The 15,743-nt window shown below is 34.4% G+C and overlaps 2 protein-coding genes across 2 annotated transcripts in view; one reads left to right on the forward strand and one right to left on the reverse strand.

Moving 5' to 3' along the window:
* Positions 1–6,402, reverse strand: part of nup188 (nucleoporin 188) — a 28,736-nt gene extending 22,334 nt beyond the window's left edge. Inside the window, exons 1-11 of the mRNA XM_073824268.1 lie at positions 6,375–6,402; positions 5,558–5,612; positions 4,664–4,737; positions 2,824–2,908; positions 2,535–2,615; positions 2,388–2,432; positions 1,808–1,900; positions 1,609–1,728; positions 1,318–1,529; positions 1,119–1,233; positions 389–589 (exon numbers count right to left, since the gene is read on the reverse strand). Coding sequence (XP_073680369.1) covers positions 389–589; positions 1,119–1,233; positions 1,318–1,529; positions 1,609–1,728; positions 1,808–1,900; positions 2,388–2,432; positions 2,535–2,615; positions 2,824–2,908; positions 4,664–4,737; positions 5,558–5,612; positions 6,375–6,400 — 1,107 coding nt within the window. The 5' untranslated portion in view covers positions 6,401–6,402. The remainder of the gene's footprint in view (positions 1–388; positions 590–1,118; positions 1,234–1,317; positions 1,530–1,608; positions 1,729–1,807; positions 1,901–2,387; positions 2,433–2,534; positions 2,616–2,823; positions 2,909–4,663; positions 4,738–5,557; positions 5,613–6,374) is intronic.
* A 242-nt stretch (positions 6,403–6,644) lies between these two features.
* On the forward strand, positions 6,645–15,712 carry dolk (dolichol kinase). Its single transcript, XM_073824266.1, has 2 exons — positions 6,645–6,749; positions 9,767–15,712. The coding sequence occupies exon 2, from the start codon at positions 9,890–9,892 to the stop codon at positions 11,462–11,464; it is 1,575 nt and encodes a 524-aa protein (XP_073680367.1). The 5' UTR covers positions 6,645–6,749; positions 9,767–9,889; the 3' UTR covers positions 11,465–15,712.
* Positions 15,713–15,743: the final 31 nt, after the last annotated feature.

Genomic DNA, 15,743 nt, shown 5'->3' on the forward strand with positions numbered 1-15,743 from the left:
GCATTTCGGATTCATAACGAGGTCTTTTAGGTTTCGTAACGTTATACATGTTTTATCCGACACAATCTTAGCTGCAGCTGTAACTAGAGCAGAACTGGCCACCCGGATGACGAAACTCTACTGACTTCGTGATTGGTAGATAGCTGGAGGGTGGAGCCTCAGACCAAAACACAAACTGACAACAATAACATCAGTCGTGAGCTGCAACTGTCACTTTTAAATGGCAATATCCTGGCCGGACCACTGTTGTCAGTGATATAAGTATTTGAAATGAACATGATTTCTTAATGTCTAATGACATGTCAGGGCCATTTTATGATTAACTGAAATAAATTTCTTACATACGGTTCCTTTAAAACTAAGCAGTTTGATAGAATGCTGTTCTTACGTTATTTCCAGTGCTGCCGAGTGCCTGCAGCATGTTGGTGAGGTACTGAAAGACTCCGAGCTGCAGCGTCGTGTGTCCTAGACGTCTGATCACAGAGCTCACTTCCTCCGGACGCAGTGTGTGTCGCAGCAGAACCCAGGCCAACAGAACCGGCCCGTGGTGAGAGATGTCACCAAATGTCAACAGCATCTGGTCCACTTCCTGCACAAATACACAACAGCTGATAAACAAAAAAGCAAACCCTCTACATTTCAAGCAAAACTAAACTGCTCATCCATCCAGATTTTAAAGCCAGAATTATCAATTTTCTAAAATTTTATAAATTTAAGTTTTAATTTCATTTAATTGATCAAAGCATTTATAATGTTTCAAAATATTTGTTTCAAATTAAAGTTTTCTTTTGAATGTTCTATTCCTCAAAGAACCCTAAAAAAAAAGTATCATTTCCACAAAAATATGAAACACCTGTTCTGTTTTAAACATTGGTAATAAGATATTTCTGACATAGTAAAATCAGCATATTAAAATGATTTCTGAAGGATGATGTGACATTGGAGACTGGAGTAATGATGCTAAAAATTCACAGCAATAAATTATATTCGGATTGAAAACTGTTATTTTAAATTGCAATAATATTTCACAGTATTACTGCATTTCTGATCAAATTAATGCAACTTTGGTGGGTATAACAGAGTTCCTCATCATCTAAAAAGTAGTGTATGTCCAATACCTTGCAAATATCCTGTTGGTCATAAAACTGATGCTGTTCGGTTCGGTCCTCCAGAGCACATTTATGCAGGAAGTCGATATCCATCCCCTCTACAAGAATCAAAGCGCTAAAAAACCTGTTGAGAGAGCAATTCATATATTATAAAACTCTGTTTGTGAGCATATGAGCGGAAAAGGATCGGGTGACTGAGTGTTCTGACCCAATGCGTTCAACTAGCGCATCCATGCTTTTATCCACAAGGTGTCGATTGGTCTGTCGCTGTCCAAAGCCCTGTTCTTTAAACAGCCGTGCGAAGGTGGAAAGGTCATTGGGTGGCATCTCAAAGTAGGCATAATACAAGAACAAGATCTCCAGCAGCAGGGCCTGTTCTTTCAGACACTGCACAAACCAGTGGGACACCTGCCTCTCCGTCTACAAAAAGATGAACAGATCTTGAGTCAAATTCTACAGGTGATGCAGCACTAAACATAATCAGATCATCTCTTTTCACCATTAGGTTTCCATGCGTCTCCCATGTTGGAGCTTCTGATTTGGACAGCGACTCAAATTGCTGCCTGTAGTTGGACACTAGGTCTTTCTCCAGTTTACTAACACAGTTGGAGTACTCTGCCTAAAGAGAAAAAGACAAAGAACGCATTAAATTTAGAATTTTTGACTGTCTAATAGAATAACTGATCTGTTTTATTTACTCTGTATGGATGTCTCTCATCCTGGAAGTATGTGAGGAGGTGTAGAACACAGCGCAGAACACATAGTCTCTCTTCGTAGTAGTAATCTGCTATCTGTACAACACAATTTAACAATTGGTGTCACAATTCAATATATGTGACCCTGGACCACAAAACCAGTCATAAGGTTAAATTTGACAAAACTTAGATTTATACATATGAAAGCTCAATAAATAAGCTTTCTATTGATGTATGGTTTGTTAGGATAGGACAATATTTGACTGAGATACATCTATTTGAAATCAGAAATCTGAGGATGCAAAAAAATAAAAAAGACTGAGAAAATCACCTTTAAAGTTGTCCAAATTAGGTTCTTAACAATGCATATTACAAATCAAAAATTACATTTTGATATGTTTACAGTAGGAATTGTACAAAAAATCTTCATGGAACATGAACTTTACTTAGTTTCTTAATGATTTTTGGCATAAAAGAAAAATCAAAAATTTTGACCCATGCAATGTATTTTTGACTGGTTTTGTGGTCCAGGGTCACATATTTTAACAACATTTTTAGTGTTGAAGCAACAATATTTAGTAACCTTCAGCAGCAGAGCTTGACTCTGTCTCTCATCCTGCAGCACACCCTGATGGGAACAAAAGGAAGGTTATTTATTTATTCGCTCAACTTGAGAAGCTCTCACTATGCTTGTGATGTACATGTTTATGCCACATGAGGCCAAGCTCACCTTAAGTGTGTTTCGTGTGCCCCTGTAGTCTTCCTGGAGGTAACACTGAAGAATCTGCACGCTTTGCTTTTCATCCAAACCCTGACATAAAAAGAAACACACACACACACACACAAATTAGATATTTGTCCAATCCTGAAGTCTCAAATGCAATGCGTTGCATAAATTAGAGAGACATTATCCTAAAAAGCATTTTTGGATAAAACATGCATACGATAACCAAAGTCACTTTAAGTTGTGGTCAAAACAAGCAGCTCACTAGGTTGTAAAATACAGCCTAGACACTCACCAGCAGTTTGCTGATCCTGAGTCCGAAGTCTTTGAGAGCTTGTGGTGTGTCTTTATCTGCTTTCAGCTTGTCTGCCGCCGATGTGCTGTGCAAAACATTTAATCACTTATTATATATTCAACATCAGTAAGAAGACAAATTTCATTAGGTATGTTTACATGCACTAATTTCAGTGTTATTTTACTATCACTTGTATAGTTTCTGTCCATTTTGAATCAACAACCATTTTAAGTTTAGTACTTCAATTTATTTATAACATAATATATATATTTCAAAAGTTTTTGAACAGTAAGATTTAATTCTTTTTTTTTTAAGAAGCATATTCTGCTCACTAAGACTGCATTTATTTGATCCAAAATACAGAAAAATCAGTAATATTGTAATTTTTTTTTACCATTTATAAATACCTGCTTTCTATTTAAATACATTTTAAAATATAATTTATTCATGTGATAAAAGCTAAATTTTCAGCATCATTACTTCAGTCTTCAGTGCCACAAGATCCTTTAGAAATCATTTGAATATGCTGATTTGCTGTTCATTAAAAAAAGACAAATTGTTTAAGGATTCTTTGATGAATAGAAAGATCCAATAATCAGCATTTATCTGAAATAAAAAGCTTTTGTAACATTATACACATATACAAAAGCCTGGAGTCAGTATAATTTGTTTTTGAAGGGGGGGTATAGTAATTAATACTTTTGTTTAGCAAGGATGCTTTCTATTTCAGATAAGTGCTGTTCTTCTGAACTTTCTATTTATCAAAGAAACCTGAAAAAAAATCTTCTCAGCTGTTTTCAACATAATACTAATAATAATTTTTTTTGAGCAGCAAATCAGCATATTAGAATGATTTCTGAAGGATCATATGACATTGAAGACTGGAGTAATGATGCTGAAATTCAGCTTCGAAATCACAGAAATAAATTACATTTTTAAATATATTCAAATAGAAAACAGTTATTTTAAATAGTAAATATATTTCAACATTTTACAGTTTTTGCTGTACTTTGGATCAAATAAATGCAGGCTTGGTGACCAGAAGAGACTTCTTTAAAAACATTAAAAATTTTACTTTTAAAAACGTTTGACTGGTAGTGTGTATTTACTTAATTTAACACCTTGACTAATTTTCATCAATTCAAAAGAATCCAATTGGATTTCAGATGCTGAAAGGTCTGTTTATATAAAGCTAAAATTTGCAATACGATTTGCATATTTGTTTACATGTGCATTATATATGCATTCAGAACAAAACTGGATGCGCTCAACAAGTATACCACTAAGCATATATGTGACCCTGGACCACAAAACCAGTCATAAGGTTAAATTTTACAAAAATGAGATGTATACATCATATGAAAGCTCAATAAATAAGCTTTCTATTGATGTATGGTTTGTTAGGGTAGGACAATATTTGGCCGAGATACATCTATTTGAAAATCTGGAATCTAAGGGTGCAAAAAAATCTAAATACTGAGAAAATCACCTTTAAAGTTGTCCAAATCAAGTTCTTAGCAATGCATATTACTAATCAAAAATTACATTTTGATATATTTATAGTAGGAATTTTACAAAAAATCTTCATGGAACATGATCTTTACTTAATTTCCTAATGATTTTTGGCATAAAAGAAAAATCAATCATTTTGACCCATACTATGTATTTTTGGCTATTGCTACAAATATACCCCAGCGACTTAAGACTGGTTTTGTGGTCCAGGGTCACATATATCATCAAACAATACCTCCCTAACTTGATAAAGCTAAACTTGTCTTTGTGTTGAGGTTATTTATTTTTACATCTTACGTGCTTTTACATTTTTTTAATGCTGTGTTACCTGGGTGGTTTGTAAAAGGACAGACCCTGCAGAAGTCTCTCCCAGTTCCGATCCAATTCAGCCTCGATTTGGCCCTGTCAGATCATACAAAAAAATTAGAAGTCACAAATGATGGAGACAGGAACTCACCAGAGATACATTATAAAAGTATACCTCATCAAAGGTCTTCAAATCAGAGCCTTTTATTAATAGCCTTTCCTCATGGAATTCTCTCAAAATTAACCATTTTTGTACATAAACAGCTGTTTAATGAAATGGCGTTATAGAGCGTTTTCATGACACTTCATCAATTGGCGGCACTGAACGTAAACAATGCCACTGAACCGATCAGAACGTGCATATTTAGCTGACTATTGCTCCTGAAAATGGTCAATTATTGTCATGTTTTAGGCTGTACTAATCGGTCAGACTAGGAAACACATTTGGAGTACTATAGGCTGCCAAAAGTTATAACAAATCAAGGAGAAGAGTGCAAAAGACTGTCTGAGAAACAAAAGGCGTTTGCGGTTGGCCAAACTAAACCAGGTTTGCCAGGGCAAGAATCTCGACAACATTCGTGTTTGTTCTTATCATTTCTGGTCAGAAAAGTGAAATATTAGGCTAATATCTTAATTAATAGCGCTTGTACTTTAGTTTGTCAAAAATATTGCACCCTTTCCTGCTTACTAAGTCCTTCTATATATGATTTAGCTGCTTCAACATGTTTTTTCCATGGTTTAAACAGCATAAATTAGCAGAACAACGTATTCAGTGGTACATTAACTGTTCAATCAATGCTGTTGTTTACATCCGAATATTTCCAATATGGCTGTGCATCCAGGTAACTGACCAAACCGTGACGCAAGTGCAAACCCTCTATTAAAAACATGAAAAATGATTGGTTTAAGTACTAACCGGTTCTCGAAGTGCAGATCTGCCCAGCAAGATAGTCCATAACTCTCGGCTGCTCCTGAAGAAACATTTTTAAATGTGTCATTTTTATAAATAAACAGAGATGCTTCCAGAACTCATAATACAAAGCCAGTGTGTCATTATGGTGATTGTAAGTCTATCTATAGGCTATTTGCACCTTTAAAAAAAAAAAAAAAAAAAACATTCAACATCAAATAATTTCTTTCAAATCTAAATATTCATGAAATAAGACATGTAACTGGTAACAGTTTTATCTTCAACTAAAAAAAGTTTTAGAACACTTATAAGTCAGGACAGCCCTTGACAGCTTACTTACTTATTTTTATACATTTTATAAACTGTATTCATACACAGCATACATATCCCATATTAATACGTACACTGTATAGATGTCTATAAGATTGTACACATACATAACGTTACACATACAATGAAACTCATTCATCGCTTCAAACTCCTATTATTCGTTCTCACCGAGACAGTATAAACAAAAGAATTTTAAAATTAATCAAGCTTAGTTTTATCATTTCATATAATGTTTAAAGAATTGATAATTGCTTAAAAGCGGTTTGTAAACTGCGAATTAACATTTGAATTTAAGCCGCGCGGTCTGTCAGCCAGCACACGCGACGGACTCGTGCGGCCGTTAAATGTCAAATAAACAGCACGTCCGAGACATATTTCCCTCACATATTACGGCTAAATACAAGGTATAAAATATCTACACATTATCCCATTACAAATCTCGGTGTAGCTCTTCGAGAACAACTCAAGTAAGTTTCTCTTTCTTCCATTTTACCTGACACACATCTCCGAGTCCGCCATCTTCACCCGGATCACGTGACTAACACAAACGAAACGACCGCTCTCCTATCACGTGACTTGTGAACTCATAAAATACATTTATATTGACAAAACACTAATTTGAAGACTTATTTGCATTTAAATTCGGAATATAAAAAGTTTAGAATTAAAAAAATCTTAAAATACGTATGTTTTATATAAGCCACGTGATTATTGTGACACCACGTGACCCGGTTGTCCTACATGGCCGCTCCCACCGTCAGTCAGTGAACGCTGAGCAGCTGATCTCAGCGTTGAAAGCACGAGTCACAGCAAAACATTAGGAATATTCTTTTGTTCGAGAACCAAGCGTTATATCGCTGAAAAGAGGGTAAGATTAATCGTTCTTTGGTGTAATTTGACATGTCTGCGTTTATTTACAGAACACGGTGTTTAATGAACAGCTGGTGTTGCAGTGAATGAACTGTCATTTCTGCCGAGGAGCCCATCGCCCTCTCTAACAGTATTTAAACACAATAAAATAACATTAAACTTTAGCATTACGTTTGAATTTGTATTGTGATTTAAAGTCAAGGTTAAAAATTCCTTCAAAGACATGCAATTGCATAATATTCATGTATTAATAAGCTAATGTGCTTGTAAATAATTCCGTTGCTTGTAATACAGACATCAAGACTGTCAAAAAATCCGTTGTATTATAATATTTTACGTCTAATTATGCATTTATTGTGCACAAATATATACAATGTGTATTAGAATAAGTAATAAGGTTGTATCTTCTAATATAGTATTTTTAGAGTACTTAAAATGCATTTTGTTTACAGATTTATATGATTGTTTTAAGGTGAGACACTGCAGGTGAATAGGGTAAAAAAAATAACTAATAGTTATCACCTTACTTACCCAGTTGACTGATTACATTGATAATTGCAAACATTTTTTGTATTACAAGTTTTCTAAATTGTAAGGTTTAAATATGCAAATGAGCCATTATTTAATTAAATATGCGCTAATTTGCTTACATTTCTAGTGCAAAAATCTAAAAACTGGATGAAGTCAGTTTCAAAATTCTTGTTTAATTTTTTTTTGACATATTAGAGTCAAATGTTTTTACAGAGGGAATTTTGGGCATATCACTCCATAATTCAGAAAATACTTAAATATTTTTCACAGTGTTTTGGGGAATAAAATGTATAAAATCAAGCAAATTATATATGAACAAATCTCTCTGTAAAACCTTCAGGATATAGACAAGAATAAACCTGTAAAGTTTGGTGTGTGCAAGTGCTACTGAAGTGGAGATTTAAACTAAAAAAAAACTCATTTTGAGAAAACAGCCTTTAAAAATATGTATTGTAACTGATATCTATTGACACAAATAGATAAAGTGCTAAAAAAGAAAGACTTAACAGTGTCTTTTGGATGTTTCCTTTCCACTAGTCTGAAAAAAACTGCATGAAAAACTAAAAAGGCCAAAATCTCAAACTTGACAGGTGCATGAAAAAACTGTGTTTTTGCCTGCAGTGTCTCCCTTAATACTTTATTTAGGATACTTCTGCTACTTATAATATTTTTATGATATACACATTTTTTTGATACATGATTCTGGGTGCTTATTAAACTAATAAAAGCTAATATTTTAAACACTAATATATTACATTATATTAAAGTATAGTGATACAGGCCCGGTATTCTCTGTTATTTGTAAATATATTATTAATCACTGTAATGCCAGAGCATCCAGCCATTAAAAGCAGATCGTTTTACTTTCGCTGACAAAGTGACACTGTCTTTTCATAATTTACCGTGTTTAGAAATCGCTGGTGTTGAGCGTTCAACAGTGCCAAAGTTCACAGTGTCTAGAGTTCAAATGCCGTTGAGAAATTTGACATGCTTCTTTAGTTTCACAGTGAGAGAATATAAGCTCTAGAGACTACGGATGTGTCTCAAAACCTAGTTAGCTCCCTATCTAGCATTTTAAGGAACGCCTGTTGTGCCCAAAAATGCTGGTTAGGTAGGTTTTGAGACACAGCCTGTCTGCAGGTGGCATCACATTAAGCAATTAATTTCTTTCCTTCAGAATTTTTACCATGATATTGAGTGGGGATGATTTGAGAAAAAAAGAACTGAGGCTGTACCATGGTATGGATTAATATCAGATGGTAATGCCAAAATATGTTGACAATAACCGATGATACTAAATAGTTAACTTATTCCATAAATGGAAATATTGTATATGATATTTACCAAGTAAAATAATGCTATGAAATTACCATGGTATATTTGCCAAATAAAGAATGATATTGGTATAGTACGTATTCATATTATTTAGCTTCAAAATGTTTTAAAAAATGTTTAGTTTAGTTTATTATATGTTTTTCCCTTTAGGGTTAGTTTAGGGTTAAAAATGAAAAATTGTATAATACATTTTTTTTTAGTTTATGTGTTTTTGTTTGAAGAAAGAAAACTTTTTTTCGAGAAAAATTATAACAGTGAGAGGATATTTTATTGCTATTAAATATATAATTATGTTTATAGTAATAGTATTACATTTTGTTTATAAATGTGAGAGAAAATATTTTATTACTATTAAATGTTTAGTTTGTGTTTTTGTTTAGAAAAAAGCTACAAATTAGAGAAAATATATTATTACATTTTGTTTATTTTAGTTTATTAAGCTTTTTAGAATAATGCTAAAAGTATTTTATTGTTTATTGTAGTTTATTATGTATTTTTGTTTAAAAAATGCTAAAAAATCAGAAAATTATAGTATATAAAATATTTTATTACTATTAAATATGTTTATTTTAGTTTATGTGTTTTTGTTTGGGGAAAATGAGAGGAAATATGGTATTACATTTTGTTTATAAAAGTGAGAGAAACATTTTACTAATATCAAATGTGTTTAATTTAGTTCAACTGTTTTTGTTTGGAAAAAAAAAGCAAAAAAAATTGAGAAAATATAGTATTTCAGTTTGTTTGAAAAAAAGCTAAAAATGTGAGAAAATATTATTACATTCTAGTTTCTTATGGGTTTTTTGGAGAAAAATGATAAAAGTGACATATTTTATTGCTATTAAATATGTTGATTTTATTTTAGTACATGTTTCTGTTTGGAAAAAATGCTAAAAATGAGAGAAAACATTTTATTATTAATTTTCGTTTATTTTAGTTGCTAATATGTTTTTGTTTGGAAAAAGCTAAAAAATTTAAGAAAACCCAGCATTAAATTGTTTATTTTGGTTTGTGCAGTGTTTTTGTGAGAAGTGAAAGTGAAAAAAGTGAGAAAAAACATTATTAAATTAAAGATTAAAAAAAAAAAAAAACATTAAATTTTTTACATGTTGTGGACTGTGTCTAATGATATTTTGATGTGTCTTTTCCCAGGTCTATTTTCCCGTGTGCAGGAGTGTGAGAAGCGGACAATGTTTGTGTGTTCACCAGAAACTTTCTGACAGACTACCATCTGACAGTCCCTCATTCCTGAAAATACACATACAACCCGCAATCATGCAGCTGGATCCCGTGCTGATTGAATCCTCCGTGGTGTTTGCCATTGTAATCTGCGTTCACAGCGCCGTGTGGAACCAGCTCTCCTGGTGTTGCATCGCTCTAGCCGTCCAAGCTTTTTACGTACAGCACAAATGGGATCGTCTCATCCGGACCGGCGCCGCCGTATTCCAATTCCGGCCTTCGTCCAACAGCGGCGTGTTACCAGCCAGCATGGTGCTTCCTCTGCTAGGACTAGCTTTGAGGGGACGCTGCATCGCAGTGGGGAACGTCTACATGGAGCGATTCGCAATGGTCATAACAGTGATCGGCATGATGCTGGCACTGTTCCTATCTCTCATTGCATTGGGAATCACACGGCCGGTGCCAACAAACACCTGCGTTATAGCTGGCATCGCCGGTAGTGCCATTCTGTACACAGTCAAGCAAACTCTAACAGTCTCTGAAGTGATAGAAGTCTTGGAGGTGTTGCTCATTTTTGTGTATTTAAGTCTAATCCTCTTGTATCTCCTTCCACGCTGCTTTACTCCCGGAGAGGCCCTACTGATCCTCGGAGGGATAAGTTTTATCATCAACCAGCTCATCAAGCGCTCATTAGCCTCGTCTGGGAATGCAAACGCAGACCCGCTTCCGTATTTCCTCCCAGTTGCTGTATTAGGCCTAGTGCTGTTGGGAATCTTCTTCGCCGTGCTTTTCGTATTCATGGAATCAGAAACCTGGTCAGCGTCGCTCTTCTTCCACACCATGACGGCCGTTGTGGGATTGGGCCTATTGGTTCCCTGGCTCTCCCTGCTCACGCAGCATCACCCCATCACCTGGTTAATGCATTTCATCACCGAAACCAACACTCGCCTTTGGCTGATCGGATTCTGGGCAGCGTTGCTGCTTCTAGCAGTCGCCGTTGTGATGCATCAAAATAGCCATCGCTCAGCCGGAAGCAAGAAGCACCAAGCATCAACAGTTGTGCGGAAGTATTTTCACCTCCTCGTCGTACTAACCTTCGCTCCAGGACTCGCTCTAGACCGCCCTCTGTTACATCTAGCTGCGGTCGTATGCCTCTCAGCGTTTTTATTCCTCGAATTTGTCCGCTATTTCCGCATCCGACCACTTGGGGAGCCCTTGCGGCGCCTTCTTACTTTATTCCTGGATGAGAGAGACTCCGGACCGCTCATTCTCACTCACATCTACCTTCTCCTCGGCGTCGCCCTTCCAATCTGGCTTATGCCTGCGTCTTGTACCCCTAAAGGAGGCCTAGGGGGCGCTGGTGGCTTGGTGCCCTACGCTGGCGTACTTGCCGTAGGGGTCGGCGATACGGTGGCGTCTATTTTTGGCAGCACGGTTGGCGAGATCCGCTGGCCTGGCACTAAGAAGACCTTCGAAGGCACTGCGACCTCGGTGTTCGCTCAGATCATCGCCGTGGTGGTTTTTCTCATCGCCGACAGCAGTATAAATCTGAATGCTAGCTACTCTTGGGTTGTGGGTTCGATCACAATGGTGGCCATGCTGGAGGCATACACATCGCAGATAGACAACCTGCTGCTTCCTTTGTACCTCTACATCCTCCTGCTGCTGTGATATAAGACCAGTCCAGACAAATCACACCCCCAGATATTAACAGCGTTAAATTCGGTACATACGGTACAGACCTAGTATTGAGTGTGGAAAGCAAAATGCAATAATGAAGCATCGTTAGAGTGTTTACGACCCGCGTACAGTGAATAGAAATGCACTGAAATTTATTCAAAAATAAACTGTTTCTTATAGTATTAGAGTGAAACGAACTTGAAAACTACTTGATATTGTAATCGACATACAAAATGGCACAAAAACAAATGTTTGAAGGTAAAATGTGTATTTTTTTCTTGCTTGAGTCGCACATGACAGAATTGTTTGAAAACACGGTTTGATGCAGCTTTAAAGGAGAAGTTCACTTCCAGAGCGAAAATTTACATATAATGTACTCACCCCCTTGTCATCCAAGATGTTTATGTCTTTCTTTCTTCAGTCGTAAAGAAATTGTTTTCAGGATTTCTCTCCATATAGTGGACTTCTATGGTGCCCCCGAGTTTGAACTTCCAAAATGCAGCTTCAAAGGGCTCTAAACGATCCCAGCCGAGGAAAAAGGGTCTTATCTAACAAAACAATAAGACATTTTCTAAATAAAATTTATATACTATATATACTTTTTTTTTTTACCTCAAATGCTCATCTTCTCTGCTTGAACTCCAGTTCAATACGGTTAGAGTATGTCGAAAAACTCATTTTCTCTCCTTTTCTCCTTCAACTTCAAAATAAAAAAAAGGTAAAAAAAAAAAAAAAAGCAATGTATGATCATTTTGAAGTTGGAGGAGAAAATGAGATGGGAGTTTTTTGACATACCCTAATTATCTAAAACAGATTACACAGAGTATTAGAGGTTGAAAAGTATGTAAATTGTAATTTTTTTTTTTTTTTTTTTTAGAAAATGCAGATTGTTCTGCTAGATAAGACCTATCTTTCTCAGCTGGGATCGTTTAGAGCCCTTTGAAGCTGCTTTGAAACTGCATTTTGGAAGTTCAAACTCGGGGGCACCATAGAAGTCCACTATATGGAGAGAAATCCTGAATATTTTTTCTAAAAAAAAAACTATTACTTTATGACTGAAGAAAAAATAGACAAAAACGTCTTGTATGACAAGAGGGTGAGTACATAATCCTGTATGCATTTCTTTGCAAGTCGAACACAGAATTTAAAGAATATTGGTAACCAAATGGTTTCAGATCTCATTGACTTCCATAGTATTTTTTTTCTCCTATCTCCTTACTATGGAGTCAGTGGGAGCCAAAACATTCTTGTCATCCTTCATTTCTTCTACAGAAGACAAAAAAATGACTGCATGTGAATTTTTCTTATTAGGTATCTCTTTTTGATTTTTTTTTTTAAGAATTACATGACAGTTGTGTTGTTTTGAGTGTTTATTTTTTTGTGTGTACCCACGAAAAGCTCTGATGTCTTGAGATGCTGTTAATATTTCATTCGCTCAAATCCTGCGTCTGTCACTCCGGTATTGTTACAACCCGTGGCTCAAAAGGAAGCAACAAAAGAGGGACTCACAGAAACATAAAGTAGAATTGGAAAAGGCTTTATTCAACTTAAACATAACTCACTAAAAAGAAAAGAAAAGAAACAACGAAACATATTCCTGAATACGTCAGAATCAGTGTGTAGCGCAAGGTGCCTGAGTGCAACATTGTAATATACTGATGATGCAGTGTAAAAGGTGCTGAAATTAACAAAACTCCAACCAAATACAACACAAAGTTCAAAACCCAAGTCCTGTTTGCCTCGACTATCGCTCTTTTAAGGGAGCACTCGGAGCAGCAGGTGCACAGCAGGTGCACTCAATCTGCAGATTGCCGCAAGTAGAACCGCCAATCACATCTCACAGGCTCAATGACGGGAGCCGTCACAGGTATAAATGACAGGGATTGAGTTGCACATTATTAAAAAAAAAATGGAAAATGTAACGCCCTTTAACAATGTCTGCACTTGCTGGTAAACGCACACTTCTTGGATGCAAACACTGAATGAAGGGTACTTTCTCTAGATTTTGTGTATTTTATTTAGATGAATCTCATTAAAACATGTCTGTCTTTATTTTTTTTATGTTTTGTATAAAGTTGCTTTCCAACTAAATGTTATGTAAAAATGCTACACTAATTTAATTTAATTGAAAATCAATTTGAAATGTTATACATACACTATCAGTCCAACGTTTTTGAACAGTAAGAGTTTTAGTGTTTTCTGCTCACCAAGCCTGCATTTATTTGATCCGAAGTACAGCAAAACAGTAAAATCTTGAAATATTTTTAGAATTTAAAATATCTGTTTTCTATTTGAATATATTTTAAAATGTAATTTATTCCTGTGATCAAAGCTGAATTTTCAGCATCATTACTCTAGTCTTCAGTGTCACATGATCCTTCAGAAATCATTCTAATATGCTGATTTGCTGCTCAAGAAACATCTTTTAATCATTATTATTATCAATATTAAAAAAAGTTGACTTTTTTTTAGCATTCTTTGATAAATAGAAATATCGAAAGATCAGCATTTATCTGAAATAAAAAGCTTTTGTAATATTATACACTTAATAAAAGCTTGGAGTCAGTATAATTGTTTTTATTTCATTTATTTTATTTTAAATTTTATTTATCAAATTATAGAAGCTATTTATTTAGCAAGGATAATTTAAATTGATTAAAAGTGATTATAAAGACATTTATAATGTTACAAAATATTTCTATTTCAGATAAATGCTGTTCTTCTGAACTTTCTATTCATCAAAGAAACCTGAAAAAAAATCTACTCAGCTGTTTTCAACATAATAATAATAATAAATGTTTTTTGAGCTGCAAATCAGAATATTAGAAAGATTTTTGAAGGATCACGTGACTGGAGTATAGATACTAAAAATTCAGCTTTGAAATCACAGGAATAAATTACATTTTAAAATATATTCAAATTGAAAACAGCTATTTTAAATGGTAAAAATATTTCATAATTTTACAGTTTATTTTAAAGTCATTTTACAGAAGAGACTTTAAAAAACATGACAAATTTTGTTGATGTTCAAAAACTATTGACTGGTACTGTATATATATATATATATAAATAATTTGGTCATTTTAATATTATTAATTGTAATATTTAGTTAAATATTTAATAATATTTAAAACCATTTTTTTCCAAGTACAATAACTAAAAAAAAGTTTTTGGACATTTTAAAATTGTGGAAACGTCCTTAATTGCATAACATTGGAAAAACAAAGGTTCTCAAAACAGGATTTCTTTTTTTTCTTCTTTTGATTTCATAGTCAAATATGACCCTTGACATGTTTTATCGGATTTATCAAAATATAATTTAATCTTTCAGTCCTTATTACAGCATATATGCATCACTTGAGCCATCGAAGAACACTATTGTTTTTCTACTGAATGACAAAACACTCAAATATAACTTTGATGCTATGAATAGGATCTGCCTATATGTCCGATGCAGTACGAAAGACTGGTAGCATAGCTTGTCGCCTTAAAAAGTGTTTTGTATTCTGAATATTTCAATGCTATCAGTGGTTTGTCTGCATGGGTCTGTATGTAGGAGGCGGTAGATATTAATGTACAGATCACTATCCTGTAAACGCATGTATGCAATTCAGCTGTTGTGTCTTTACTCTGATCAAGATTGCATAATTCAGATATTTCATCAATTATGTATGTGTAAACTTTAATATATTCATGATATTTGACTGAGGCCTTTTTCGTTGCTCTCTGCATTTTGTGTTGACGGGAACTGTGGTTGAGGCGTCAGTCACCTGTTTTGGTTTGAAGTGCATTCTGGGACATTTGCATGACACTTGTTTAGGTGTAAACTTGTTTTTGAACTACCTGGGAATCGTAATGAAACGTGTTACTTTATGGTCCATATTTTGACTTTAGGATTTGACTGAGATTGTTGGATTTTTACTCTGTAAATTATCTTTTTAATGGTTTGTTCAATTTATTTTTGTTTAAATAATTACTTTTGTGTCAAAAGACCAGTTTTTACAACAGAAGTGAACCAGCATGACGTAACTTTCAGACTATTGTGGAAAAAAATCGTTTTATTTTGAATATCATATTTTTTTGTTGATATCTTTATTGAAGTTGTTTATGAATATGTTTTTCAGATTTTCCTGTCAGTGATTGGTTGACATGAAAACTGCAGTTTGGTCATTTATTTCCAGATTATTCTTATTATCAGACATTCTTATCTTTTCTATATTGTATTGATTTTGTTGGCTACTCAGAGAATGTTGCATTTAAAGAAATAAAC

Source organism: Garra rufa, chromosome 19 (assembly GCF_049309525.1).
Source record: "Garra rufa chromosome 19, GarRuf1.0, whole genome shotgun sequence".
NCBI classification, from domain to species: domain Eukaryota; kingdom Metazoa; phylum Chordata; class Actinopteri; order Cypriniformes; family Cyprinidae; genus Garra; species Garra rufa.

Bases quoted from the DNA above. Each gene is read 5' to 3' on its own strand.
- dolk (XM_073824266.1), top strand. From the start codon at position 9,890: ATGCAGCTGGATCCCGTGCTGATTGAATCCTCCGTGGTGTTTGCCATT.